Source organism: Rhinopithecus roxellana, chromosome 16 (assembly GCF_007565055.1).
Source record: "Rhinopithecus roxellana isolate Shanxi Qingling chromosome 16, ASM756505v1, whole genome shotgun sequence".
Taxonomy (NCBI): Eukaryota; Metazoa; Chordata; class Mammalia; order Primates; family Cercopithecidae; genus Rhinopithecus; species Rhinopithecus roxellana.
The window spans coordinates 112,084,250-112,099,309 of record NC_044564.1 but is presented as its reverse complement, the minus strand read 5'-3'; the positions used below and the strand labels follow the sequence as shown (position 1 = coordinate 112,099,309).

Here is a 15,060-nt window from a genome sequence, read left to right as displayed (position 1 = left end):
AAGGCAAGACCAAAGTATAGGATACCTTTACATTTCCATTGCAGAGATCCAGCAGTCTGAAAATGGCAATCTAGAAAGGGAGTTTTACTTCTGTGTGGTAGGGTGTTTCTTTCTCATTTGTTACAGCAAAGATTTAGTTAACACGTTGTACTCAATCCATGGCCTGGTATGTTTATCTTTATTAGAGGCTATCAATGACAAAACTGTATCTTTTCCTGTATGCCCATCTGGGTTAAGTGTAGCCCAGCATCAAATGGCACCATAGAGTTCTGCTTCGATATAGCTATTACATAACTAATTTGCAGGGTTACGACTTGATACATACATATACTCATCTGCCCCAACTGACGATGGCCCTGCCTCATCATCTTCAGTCCTCATCATTGCCAAACTAGCAGGCATTTGCATGTACTTTTGAGGTATTCCCAGTCATTTCTCAGTTGCTTTTTTTTAAAAACTTGTTCTGAGTTGTATGTTGAGGTAGCCCTACCTCTAAATAGGTCATGTCTACATTATATCTTATGAAAATACCTCAACTATTTCTTCAAGTGGAAGTCAACTTTTCAGAGCTTTCAGAGCCAAAGCAAATTTGTTACAATTTTATATTTTAATCATAATAAATATAGTAGATTCCATTTATTAAATGCTTATTATGTACCAGCAATTGTGCTAAGCATGTCACATATTGTGGCTATTTTAATAGGGACTAAGATGAGGGTAGAAATAGACATGTGTGCTAACATCATATTACCTACAGTTAGGGTAACTTTAAATGATATTATGAGCTCTCAGTACTAGCAAATTTAATACAGTCTCTAGCATATATTAACTTTTAAAGCATTAAGCATGACCATTTAAAGGTTATGAAAAAAGAGGCAGTATTCAGTGCTACTGACAGGCATGATACAAAATTAAATGGTAACACAAAACCAAACTGTATAATAACTCCAACTAATGGAGTTCAGTGATAATTTTCTCTAGGTCCAAGGTAAAGCCTTCAAAGGTTTTAATACCTATGAAGCTAGTGACCTAAATGATCAGTATTAAATATGATAATACAGAAGACTTATTTTTAATATCTTAACGAGAAAAACTCTGTGGTATTTTATAGAAATGGATAGCATTAATTCTGCATCATTCCTTAGACAGAACAAGAAAACACTGGATCTAGGCAGACAGATATTCAGTGAGTCTGAATGTGTGTCTGGGTGGGTTTGTAGGTTTATTTAGTTTTTACTGAATAAATCACATCAACTGGTTGTTGAATACTGAGCTTTAAACAGCACTGATTATTTAGAAGATATTAAATTACAGCAACTTGCTGAAAATGTGTTTTTATATTCTGACAGCCACTATTCCCACCAACCTCATTATTTTCCATGAGGAATTAATGAACGTTTTATGAGCAATTGGTCCGATGACATAATAAAGATGTTACCTCAATTAGAGGCAAATGTGGGAAACGAGATCATTAAAGATGTGGCAGGAATGTCCATTAAGGAAATAAAAATAATCTTAAAGGGGTTAATAGAAAACTATATGAGTGACAAGGAAATATGCAGAAAAGGTTAGATTTTGGCCTAAGGAAAGTAGGATAGAATCAAAGCAAAATATGGAGAACTCTTCAAGTCTTTTCCTGATTGAACTGTAATTTGTGCCAGTATGTGATACTCTAACACTTATCAATCTGATAAGAGAAAAGCAGAAAAATAGATGATAATTCTTATAGCCAACATTTATTGAGGGTGCACAAAGGACCAGATGCTCTGCTAAACACTATCAACATCTAACTTCATTAAATAGAGCAAACCCCACTTAACAGGTGAGAAAGCTAGGAGCCAAAGATGTTAATTCTCTGGCATACAACAGGAAGAGCTAGGAAGGGTGTGTACTCAGTTTACTCACCTAATAGAGGTGTGCTGGTAGTTCTTCTTTTTAAGCCAAATATGGTGCAATTTTAGGTCAGGAAGGACCCGACTAACAAGCGAATAGAACACCTAGACCTATTTGGATTCTGATTTCTCAGTGAAGATCTTTCACACCAAGTTATTGAATTAGCTGATTAAAAAATATTTTTAGAAAGAAAAGAAAAACTATTTTGACAACATAACTCATAAAACTGAGATTATTTTTGGCTTTATGATTTGAGTTAATTTTTTTTTCCAAGCTTTGTGATAGAATACTATCTGAAAACAGCTACTTTTTCCCCCTTATCACATCTTTTTAAAGTTGTTCTATGTGATGAAAAAGATTAAAATTGTTGTGCCCAAGTTTGTAAATGAGGGAAGATTGTCCAAACCAGGAAGACATTCTAAAATGGATTTCTATTATTTTACTGTTACAGTAAATTTAGTCTGTTTGGTAAAAATTACCGGTGATTATGAGTAATCAATGGAATATGACCTTTTATACTAGTGAAAATTTCTCTCTTTTTCAGTTTTCCTATTCTTTTATCATAGGCTTGACCTTATGGCCTAATATCTGGAACAACTGAGGGAACTGGGCTGCCCACATCTATTCTCTCCCAAGCCCAAGTGCAGCCTTCACAGTAGAGAGTGAGACCCCTGGTCACACTGTGAGTGGAACAAATGCAGCTCCTTACCCTCAACTTCCAGCTTCACCACTTTTGAATATGCTGTCCCGAGGCTGTTTTTTGCCACACATCGATACTGTCCTGCATCTTCCTTTTGTACGTTATGAATCCTCAAGCTCCCAGATTCAAGAACTGCAATTCGGGAATTTTCCTGCCAGAGATAGGGACATGAATTCAAAAATGTTTAAGGGTCTATCAAGGATACATTTGCCAAATATCATTAACTTATTGTCATCACTATTATCATCAAAGATATCACTTTGGCCTTTATTGGGCACTTATTACATAAAACATACAATATTAAATGAAATAGTGCAGGAGTACCTAAGTTAATCTTCACCAGGGTCCTATGAGGTATGGTTTATTTTTATTTTCTTTCATCACATGAGTATATATATAAGGACTTATTTTACTTCCCCAAAGTCACAGCTAAATCTGATTAAAAGCATTGCTTTTAGAAGGGGGAAATGTTGCAGAAGGGGGTGGTGAGGCATACAGAACTACATACTGGGTATAATGTACAGCACTCGGGTGACAGATGCACTAAAATCTGAGACTTGGCCACTATACAGTTCATCCGTGTAACCAAAAACCACTAGTACTGCAAAAACTATTGAAATAAAAATAAATAAATGCATTGCTTTTAACTATCAAGTTTACCTTGCACCCTAGATGGTGTCTTTAGAAGAGTACATGTCCTTTGAAATACTAGAAAATTTCACACATAATATTAAAATTACTCTTTAGAGTTTAAATATTACATCTGTCTTTTCTGTTTTGGACCCTAAATTCAGTAACATAAGTACAACCACCCTTGTTTGTCATTGTAGGAAATGTACCAAGATTTATAACAAAAGGAAAGCCAGATAATTAGATAATCATTAAAAATTAGCAATATTTATTTTATTTTAAATAAAGCAGAGCTGAATAATTTTATACCTTAGTTCAGTTAATTGACATATGGTGACACCTTTGCATTCCCCATAAAATATGCTATGCATTGTTAAATGAGAAACATAGTCTGTAATCTTTTAGATGATACAAAGATGGAAAGACAATAATGATGCCATATAATAATTTATCAATAAATGTGGGGATAAGATACAAAGGCAGTACAAAATAAGCGTATGGATAATAACTTTTTGTTTTTTGAAATGGAGTCTCATACTATTGCCCAGGCTAGAGTGCAGGGTGCAATCTTGCAACCTCTGCCTCTCAGGTTCAAGTGATTCTCCTGCCTCAGCCTCCTGAGTAGCTGGGATTATAGGCATGCACCACCACACCCAGCTAATTTTTGTATTTTTAGTAGAGACAGGATTTTGCCATGTTGACCAGGCTGGTCTTGAACTCCCGACCTCAGGTAATCTGCCTGCCTTGGCATCCTGAAGTGCTGGAATTACAGGTGTGACTACTCTTCGTGACTCAGGAGGGATTTGCCAAGGTATTTGTGTATGAGTCTTGAGTCTTTTCACCTAACTTCTCTCCAGAGCTCTCATTTCTTTTCTTCCGAACCTTGTCTCCGCCCCTCCTTCCAGAAATTGTCAGTTCTAAAGCCTGGGTTTTAGTGTCTCTTTTTCATCCCCTACGTCTCAGATTCAACATTAAAAAATAAATGACACAACCAGCCAACAAACACAAATGATTCCAGGTTTGCTTTGCTTTTGCATTGCCTCCTTTTCTTTTTTTTTTTTTAATGTAAACTATAAATTTAATGATAATGTGTCAATATTAGTTCATTGGTTGTAACTCATATACCCTACTAATGCATTATTTTTTCTTATTATTATACTTTAAGTTGTAGGTTACATGTACACAATGTGCAGGTTTGTTACATATGTATACATGTGCCATGTTGGTGTGTGCACCCATTAACTCGTCATTTACATTAGGTATATCTCCTAATGCTAACCCTCCCCCCTTTCCCTCTCCCCCCTACCCACAATAGGCCCTGGTGTCCAAGTGATCTCATTGTTCAATTCCCACCTATGAGTGAGAACATGCGGTGTTTGGTTTTCTGTTCTTGGCGATAGTTTGCTGAGAATGATGGTTTCCAGCTGCATCCATGTCTCTACAAAGGACACGAACTCATCCTTTTTTATGGTTGCATAGTATTCCATGGTGTATATGTGCCACATTTTCTTAATCCAGTCTGTCACTGATGGACATTTGGGTTGATTCCAAGTCTTTGCTATTGTGAATAGTGCTGCAATAAACATACGTGTGCATGTGTCTTTATAGCAGCATGATTTATAATCCTTTGGGTATATCCCCAGTAATGGGATGGCTGGGTCAAATGGTATTTCTAGTTCTAGATCCTTGAGGAATTGCCACACTGTTTTCCACAATGGTTGAACTAGTTTACAGTCCCACCAACAGTGTAAAAGTGTTCCTATTTCTCCACATCCTCTCCAGCACCTGTTGTTTCCTGACATTTTAATGACTGCCATTCTAACTGGTGTGAGTTGGTACCTCATTGTGGTTTTGGTTTGCATTTCTCTGATGGCCAGTGATGATGAGCATTTTCATGTGTCTTTTGGCTGTATGAATGTCGTCTTTTGAGAAGTGTCTGTTCATATCCTTTGCCCACTTTTTGATGGGGTTGTTTTTTTTTTCTTGTAAATTTGTTTGAGTTTACAAAACGGATATTAGCGTTTTGTCAGATGAATAGGTTGCAAAAGTTTTCTCCCATTCTGTAGGTTGCCTGTTCACTCTGATGGTAGTTTCTTTTGCTGTGCAGAAGTTCTTTAGTTTAATTAGATTCCATTTGTCAATTTTGGCTTTTGTTGCCGTTGCTTTTGGTGTTTTAGACATGAAGTCCTTGCCCATGCCTATGTCCTGAATGGTATTACCTAGATTTTCGCTAGGGTTTTTATGGTTTTAGGTCTAACATTTAAGTCTCTAATCAATCTTGAATTAATTTTCGTATAAGGAGTAAGGAAAGGATCCAGTTTCAGCTTTCTACTTATGGCTAGCCAATTTTCCCAGCACCATTTATTAAATATGGAATCCTTTGCCCATTTCTTGTTTTTGTCAGGGTTGTCAAAGATCAGATGGCTGTAGAAGTGTGGTACTATTTCTGAGGGCTCTGTTCTGTTCCATTGACCTATCTCCCTGTTTTGGTACCAGTACCATGCTGTTTTGGTTACTGTAGCCTTGTAGTATAGTTTGAAGTCAGGTAGCATGATGCCTCCAGCTTTGTTCTTTTGACTTAGGATTGTCTTGGCAATGCAGGGTCCTTTTTGGTTCCATATGAACTTTAAAGCAGTTTTTTCCAATTCTGTGAAGAAAGTCATTGGTAGCTTAATGGGAATGGCATTAAATCTATAAATTACTTTGGTCGGTATGGCCATTTTCACAATATTGATTCTTCCAATCCATGAGCATGGTATGTTCTTCCATTTGTTTGTGTCCTCTTTTCTTTCACTGAGTAGTGGTTTGTAGTTGTCCTTGAAGAGGTCCTTTACATCCCTTGTAAGTTGTATTCCTAGGTATTTTATTCTCTTTGATGCTATTGTGAATGGGAGTTCATTCATGATTTGGCTCGCTGTTCATCTCTTACTGGTGTATAAGAATGCTTGTGATTTTTGCACATTGATTTTGTATCCTGAGACTTTGCTGAAGTTGCTGATCAGCTTAAGGAGATTTTGGGCTGAGACGATGGGGTTTTCTAAATATACCATCATGTTATCTGCAAACAGGGACAGTTTGAATTCTTCTTTTCCTAACTGAATACCCTTTATTTCTTTCTCTTGCCTGATTGCCCTAGCCAGAACTTCCAACACTATGTTGAACAGGAGTGGTGAGAGAGGGCATCCCTGTCTTATGCTAGTTTTCAAAGGGAATGCTTCCAGTTTTTGCCTATTCAGTATGATATTGACTGTAGGTTTGTCATAAATAGCTCTTATTATTTTGAGATACGTTCCATCAATACCGAATTTATTGAGCGTTTTTAGCATGGAGGGCTGTTGAATTTTGTCAAAGGCCTTTTCTGCATCTATTGAGATAATCATGTGGTTCTTGTCTTTTTGTCTTTGGTTCTCTTTATATGCTGGATTATGTTTATTGATTTGTGTATGTTGAACCAGCCTTGCATCCCAGGATGAAGCCCACTTGATCATGGTGGATAAGCTTTTTGATGTGCTGCTGGATTCAGTTTGCCAGTATTTTATTGAGGATTTTTGCATCAATGTCTATCGGGGATATTGGTCTAAAATTCTCTTTGTTTGTTGTGTGTCTGCCAGGCTTTGGTATCAGGATGATGTTGGCCTCATAAAATGACTGAGGGAGGATTCCTTCTCTTTCTATTGATTGGAATCATTTCAGAAGGAATGGTACCAGCTCTCCTTGTACCTCTGGTAGAATTTGACTGTGAATCCGTCTGGTCCTGGACTTTTTTTGGTTGGTAGGCTATTAATTATTGCCTCAATTTCAGAGCCTGCTATTGGTCTATTCAGGGATTCAACTTCTTCCTGGTTTAGTCTTGGGAGAGTGTAAGTGTCCAGGAAATTATCCATTTCTTCTAGGCTTTCTAGTTTATTTGTGTAGAGATGTTTATAGTATTCTCTGATGGTAGTTTGTATTTCTGTGGGGTTGGTGGTGATATCCCCTTTATCATTTTTTGTTGTGACTATTTGATTCTTCTCTCTTTTCTTCTTTATTAGTCTTGCTAGCTGTCTATCAATTATGTTGATCTTTTCAAAAAACCAGCTCCTGGATTCACTGAATTTTGTAGGGTTTTTTTGTGTCTCTGTCTCCTTCAGTTCTGCTCTGATCTTAGTTATTTCTTGCCTTCTGCTAGCTTTTGAATGTGTTTGCTCTTGCTTCTCTAGTTCTTTTAATTGTGATGTTAGGGTGTCAATTTTAGATCTTTCCAGCTTTCTCTTGTGGGCATTTAGTGCTATAAATTTCTCTCTACACACTGCTTTAAATGTGTCCCAGAGATTCTGGTATGTTGTATCTTTGTTCTCATTGATTTCAAAGAACATCTTTATTTCTGCCTTCATTTCATTATGTACCCAGTAGTCATTCAGGAGCAGGTTGTTCAGTTTCCATGTAGTTGAGTGGTTTTGATTGAGTTTCCTGGCCCTGAGTTCTAGTTTGATTGCACTGTGGTCTGAGAGATAGTTTGCTATAATTTCTGTTCTTTTACATTTGCTGAGGAGTGCTTTACTTCCAACTATGTGGTCAATTTTGGAATAAGTGCAATGTGGTGCTGAGAAGAATGTATATTCTGTTGATTTGGGGTGGAGAGTTCTGTAGATGTCTATTAGGTCCACTTAGTGCAGAGTTGAGTTCAATTCCTGGATATCCTTGTTAACTTTCTGTCTCATTGATCTGTCTAATGTTGACAGTGGGGTGTTAAAGTCTCCCATTATTATTGTATGGGAGTCTAAGTCTCTTGGTAAGTGTCTAAGGACTTGCTTTATGAATCTGTGTGCTTCTGTATTGGGTGCATATATATTTAGGATAGTTAGCTCTTCCTGATGAATTGATCGCTTTACCATTATGTAATGACCTTCTTTGTCTCTTTTGATCTTTGATGGTTTAAAGTCTGTTTTATCAGAGACTAGGATTGCAACCCCTGCTTTTTTTTGTTTTCCATTTGCTTGGTAGATCTTCCTCCATCCCTTTATTTTGAGCCCATGTGTGTCTCTGCATGTGAGATGGTTCTCCTGAATACAGCAAACTGATGGGTCTTGACTCTTTATCCAATTCGCCAGTCTGTGTCTTTTAATTGGACCATTTAGTTCATTTACATTTAAGGTTAATATTGTTATGTGTGAACTTGATCCTGTCATTATGATATTAGCTGATTATTTTGTTCATTAGTTGATGTAGTTTCTTTCTAGCATTGATGGACTTTACATTTTGGCATGTTTTTGCAATGGCTGGTACCGGTTGTTCCTTTCCATGTTTAGTGCTTCCTTGAGGATCTCTTGTAGGGCAAGCCTGGTCGTGACAAAATCTCTAAGCATTTGCTTGTCTGTAAAGGATTTTATTTCTCCTTCACTTATGAAACTTAGTTTGGCTGGATATGAAATTCTGGGTTGAAAATTCTTTTCTTTAAGAGTGTTGAATATTGGCCCCCACTCCCTTCTGGCTTGTAGAGTTTCTGCCGAGAGATCTGCTGTTAGTCTGATGGGCTTCCCTTTGTTCTATCTTTAACATTATTGGTTCCTATTTCCTTTTTTTCCTAGTCAGACCCAAATGAAATGCCATACAGTTTGCATATATGCAAACAGAAATATTTACATTTGGTTAAAATGTACCTGGAAACTATTTTATATTAGAAGTTTGTAAGTGTGTAACTGAGTGTGTAAAGAATTGTTATATTTTAAAATACATTTTATATACATATTTTAACATCATAACCACTTACCCTGAGAGGGCTGTCTCCCTTTATCCAAGACACTGATGGTTTGGGATTACCCATTGTAGTACATGGTAGGACTGCTTTTAATCCCTCTATTATTTTCACATTTATGGGAGGACGAGTTATTTTAGGTTCTAAAAAGAAATGAAAATTCAAAATAAATAAGGCAATATGGCTTTATTAAACCTAGAGTTTCTAACTTTCAATTTAATTCTAAATATCTGTTTTAAGAATCATTTGAGGCATGTTACATGAAAAAATTCACCAAATGCTAAGACAATTTTCTTCAGTAGATATCAAACAGAAATCAGTTTAGAGACACTTGGTTGTCTCTGCTTTATTAGAATCTTACTAGCAAAACACAAATTTATGAAAAATATTAAGAGTGTGAAGTTACCATAGCAGCCTTCATTTTAAAAGATAGTTAATAAAAGTCAATTAACATAGGCTGTCACCATAGCAATTCAACATTATTTAACTCATACTGATAGATATAAAACATTTAAAAAGAAAATTTTGATATAACTATATTCTTACATAGTTATAAATTATGACCTATTTTCCCTTTTGCTTACATCTTAATTTGACTATTAAATTTGATGATTATTAATTAAATACATTCATTCTCTAGAAAGTAAACCAGATATTATTATATTAACAATCAGAAGAAATTATCTCATACAATTTGGGGGGGACTCAATTCTGTAAAGCAAACATGTAATTTATTGTTCAAACACTCTTAATCTTTCAGAAGAAATAGTTTATGCCAGTTAATTTTTATTCTCAAATATGAAACTTTCAAAGAAAGTTATTAAATCTCATATACAAAAAAATTGATAAGTTCAAGATGCCAGTTATTTTAGTACTATTCATAAAATAGTTAAAACTACATTTATGTCCTTAGGAATTTTATGCTACAGACACAGAGGGGGACTTGCCAAGAAAGACTACTGAGAAATGGATACATTTTATTTCTTGCAGGACAAGTGCCATAACCAATTTGTTATTTTGACAAAGGAAAGCATAAAGTAAGGACTTTTTTTCCTTCTAATTCAATGTGAGGGAGAGGAGTGGGGGCTTTGATGTTGTTGGTAGTAAGAGGTATTTGCAAAGCCTTCATGATCTGTTGTATTTTTATTTATTTATTTTATTTATTTATTTATTTATTTATTTATTTATTTATTTTTTGAGATGGAGTCTGGCTGTGTCGCCCAGGCTGGAGTGCAGTGGCACAATCTCAGCCCCCTGCAAGCTCCGCCTCCCGGGTTCACGCCATTCTCCTGCCTCAGCTTCCTGAGTAGCTGGGACAGGAGGCACCCACCACCCACGCCCGGCTAATTTGTTTGTTTGTTTGTTTGTTTTGTACTTTTAGTTGAGTCGGGGTTTCACCCTGTTAGTCAGGATGATCTCGATCTCCTGACCTCGTGATCTGCACACCTCGGCCTCCCAAAGTGCTGGGATTCCTGTTGGTTTTTAATCTAAGCATTCACTGCCATTTAGAGTTGCTGTGGCCCTGTGTTAAAGCAAAAATACAAGAAAGACTTTAAAATATAAGAAAATAACAACTTTATTACTTTGTCTGCTATCTATAGCATACAACTCTCCTTCTAATAAACTGTAAATACCTACATTTAGATACAGTACTGGCCAGGTTCCTCAATTGTGAGTTGTATTGTCATACAGTTGCTGGGAAAAACTTAGCTTAGCACTTGATATTCCTATGACAGTCAAATAAAGTGGCATCTGTGCCTTCCATGGGTTCCCTGAACAAGATCTCTATGGTAAACCTGAGGCACAGATAAAGTCTTAGGTAAAGACCTTTGGTTAAAGCAAAGAACTCCTATCTTCTCAGTGACATGACATGATGTCTTGGTCATCTGTTAGGTGAGGGGTGAGGAATTCCCTTTTGGGAAACTGAATATAAAGTCAACTAGGAATGACTAGAGTATTGACGCATAGCCATGGATCCCCACTGTAAGGGAACATGATTCAGGGTGGAGTCATAAGTACTGACCAATAAGAACTGGTCACCTTAAAGCAGAGTGCTGGAAGTATCCTGCTGTGCCAGCATTGAGACTTCAGCTGATAGACCGTTAGGAATTTAGGGGACAGAGCTCTTCGGTGAGGGCTTAAGAGAGCTGGAGTAGTGATAGGGGTTGGGGAATCTTGGGAGGCTTACAAAACAGGTCTTCCCAAGAAGTATGGAAGCATTCCAAAATTTTAGCAATTGGAATGGCCACACTGGTGTATATCCACATGAATGGATGAGATCTCCAAAAGGAGAGGTTGGAAAAAATAAGACAAGAAAAGGGGATTTAGTATAGAACCCAAATCAAGAATATTTGGGCCAGAGAGAATACGTAAAACATTCAAAGGCCGGGCGCGGTGGCTCAAGCCTGTAATCCCAGCACTTTGGGAGGCCGAGACGGGCGGATCACGAGGTCAGGAGATCGAGACTATCCTGGCTAACACGGTGAAACCCCGTCTCTACTAAAAAATACAAAAAACTAGCCGGGCGAGGTGGCGGGCGCCTGTAGTCCCAGCTACTCGGGAGGCTGAGGCAGGAGAATGGCGTAAACCCGGGAGGCAGAGCTTGCAGTGAGCTGAGATCCGGCCACTGCACTCCAGCCTGGGCGATAGAGCGAGACTCCGTCTCAAAAAAAAAAAAAAAAAAAAAAAAAAAAAAAAAACATTCAAAAGAAAGGTAGTGTCACAAAGTAAGGAAATACTTGAATGTGTTTCATCCTCAGAATCAAGTCTTCATTATTTAGCAAATAAAATGAGAGCATTCCAACTTCCTTTTTCTGCTTCTTACTGCTCCTCATACTGAAGGCAAGCCTGCGTATAAGCAGATCCCCACCTACTTACGCACAGTAAGTACCAGATCAGTATTCCATGAAGTCCTGCTATTCCCACCAGTTTTTTGTCCTAATTAACTGAAGACTCCATGTATATTTATGACCAAAAAATAAAAGATCAATTGAGAAAAATTGTAAACATTAAAGGATGGAACCAAAACAAAATCAATTTTTTTTTTGAAGGAAATAAAATGCAGGGAAAAAAAGAAAATGTCTTTTTAAAAGATGCACTAGTGATATCCTTAGAAGCTTAAGTGAATATTGTATCATACAAGTGAGTTTGTTACAAAAACAGAGCCATCAAGGAAATTCTTAGAAATTAAAAATATAGTTTTTAAGATCAAAACACTCAGAATGACAAAACAATCATACCAGAGACCACATTCATAATATGAAGGAAAAGTAAAAGGAATCTTCAAGAGAGTAGAATATCAAGACATGCAGAAAATATGAGGAGAAAAATTTGAAGTCATAGAGAAAGAAAAAAGAAAAAAAATAGAGAAAATGTACCTGATTTTCAAAAAAGCTTTGGTCTTTAGATCAAAAAGGCCCACCTAGGCTGGGTGCAGTGGCTCACTCCTGTAATCTCAATACTTTGGGAAGCCAAGGTGGGAGGATCATTTGAGCATAGCAGTTCAAGACCAGCCTGTGCAACATAGTGAGAACTTATCTCTACCAAAAAAAGTAAATAAGTAAATAAATAAAATTAGCCTGGCATGGTGGCTAATGCCTGTAGTCCTAGCTACTTGGGAGGTTCAAGCAGGAGGATTGCTTTAGCCTGAGTAGTCAAGACTGCAGTGAGCCATGATCACATCACTGCACTACAGCCTGAGTTACAGAGTGAGATCTTGTCTCGAAAGAAAACAAAACAAAACAAAAACCAACCAACCAACCAAACAAACAAAAACAAGGCTCACCCAGAACTGAGTAGGATTAATTCTTAAAAATATACCTAACATATTCTTGTGAATTTGTGAAATTTATGAACTCTAGAAATAAGAAGAAAAATCCTAAACTTTTTAAGAGAGACATCAGATTTACCTGTAAAGAAATAAGAAAAAGACTTCTCATTTGCAACAGAGAATTACCTACTAAAACTAAAGAAAGGGGCTTTTAAAACTCTGATTCTGCACACAGCAAAATTATTATCCAACAATGCAAGCAAAATGAAGACTTCCAAACATGCAAAAATTCAGGAAATATTTTACATCTTCACTCTCTGAAAAAAGTACCTAATGATTTCCTCCAGCAAAATAACAAACGATAAGAAATAAACGATGAAAGACAAAAACCCAAAAACTAAAAATAAATATCCCAAGTAGATCTAAATTCCTCTAATTTGTGTGGTGCCAGTATGTATGGTTATAAGAGTGTCAGAGAAGAGAAGATGAAGGTTACATCATTGTAAGATTGACAGTTTGCAAATAGCAGATGTTTACAGGACAGGAGGCCATGAGATTTAAAGATGCTGGTAAGGCAGTGTTTGATGATTCAGCACCAGGCAGAAGAAAGAACTAAGTATGGAAGGAAATAAAAGCCCCATTGGGGAGTCAATGGAAAGGAGAACAGAGAGGAATCAAGGTAAGAGAACTTGATGATGTTGGTGATGCTGAAGTTGTATAGCTAGAGTAGGAGAATGAGAGAGACTGAGACACTGTTGTTAGCTGAGAAGGAGACAATGGAAGTTTGTGCCCACAAACTGTACTTGAAGGCAAGTCATGAGTATGGCAAACTGTTTTGCTCATCTGGCAAGGCTGGACCAAAATATGCCCGTGATCAGAGAGTGATGTACTGGAGCTGAAGATTTTAAATGCAGACTACTTCCAGAGGGTGACAAGGCCAAGAGTGAATCATCGATTGGGTAGGCTGATAAAGAGTTCACACAAACAGGCTCATGACTGTAATCCCAGCACTTTGGGAAACCAAGGCGGGCAGATTACTCGAGGCTAGAAGTTCGAGACTGGCCTGACCAACTTGGCAAAATTCCGACTCTACCAAAAATACAAAAACTAGCTGGGTGTGGTGGTACATGCCTGTAATCCCAGCTACTTGGGAGGCTGAGGCAGGAGAATTGCTTGAACTTAGGAGGCAGAGGTTGCAGTAAGCCATGATCACATCACTGTACTCCAGCCTGAGTGAGACTCCGTCTCAAAAAATATATATATATTTATATATATTTAATATATATATGTTATAAATATATATATATATATAACAAAAAAAAAACAGTTAACACAAACAACCTAAGTACCCATTAATGATAGACTGGATAAAGAAAATGTGGTACATATACACTGTGGAATACTATGCAGCCATAAAATGGAATGAGATCATGTCCTTTGCAAGGACATGGAAGGAGTTGGAAGCCATCATCCTCAGTAAACTAATGCAGGAACAGAAAATCAAACACTGCATGTTCTCACTTATAAGTGAGAGCTCACGATGGGAACACATGAACACATGGGGGGAAACAGCACACACTGGGGCCCGTCGTGGATATTGTTGTGGGGAGGGAGAGCATCATGAAGAATAGAATGGATGCTAGGCTTAATACCTAGGTGATGGGATGATCTGTGCAATATACCACCGTGGCACATGTTTACCTATGTAAAACACCTGCACATTCTGCAGATGTACCCCTGAACTCAAAATGAAAGTTAAAAAAATAAAACCACTATGCCTCATAAACTACTACATCTATGTGTGTACATATAGATTAAAAGTATGGGCCTTAAAATTGAAAAAAAAAAAAAAAAAAACGACAGACAAACATCACTGGATTTGTGGAAGTCAATGAAGTGTGAGAATTAAGTGGTTAGTGGTTCTATTTCATGGCTGTTAAAATTTCTTAGGGTGATTGCAGGAGTAGAGATAGATAGAAAGATAGTAAGCCTGGAGTCAAATTTTGTAACAAATATCAGGAAGTGCCTAGATTATTAGATGACATGAAGAATACAGTTAGAGAAAAGATAGGTCAGAATGGCATAAGCACTCATCAGAGGAAAGATTTTGTATAGGAATACAAAATAGAATGGTTTAAAAGCAACATTGAGGGCTGAGAGATTACCTTGTAGACATGAAGTGGGGAAAACAGAACAGCTTCCATTGAAGCACTCTGAAGAATATCAAATTTGAAATAAGGAAAAAGGGTAGAAGTATCTGCAAAGAGGTTAGAAATAAAAAGGTATAACTTATACCTGATGTAAATGACAAGTTGATGGGTGCTGACAAGTTGA

General features: G+C 37.0%; 1 protein-coding gene across 3 annotated transcripts in view; it reads right to left on the bottom strand.

The window, feature by feature from the left end:
* The window catches only part of MUSK (muscle associated receptor tyrosine kinase), a 133,655-nt gene that overhangs the window by 99,404 nt on the left and 19,191 nt on the right, over window positions 1–15,060 (bottom strand). For all 3 annotated transcript variants that reach the window (XM_010365567.2, XM_010365566.2, XM_010365568.2), the window contains exons 4-5: window positions 8,973–9,100; window positions 2,603–2,744 (exon numbers count right to left, since the gene is read on the bottom strand). In XM_010365567.2, coding sequence (XP_010363869.1) covers window positions 2,603–2,744; window positions 8,973–9,100 — 270 coding nt within the window. The remainder of the gene's footprint in view (window positions 1–2,602; window positions 2,745–8,972; window positions 9,101–15,060) is intronic.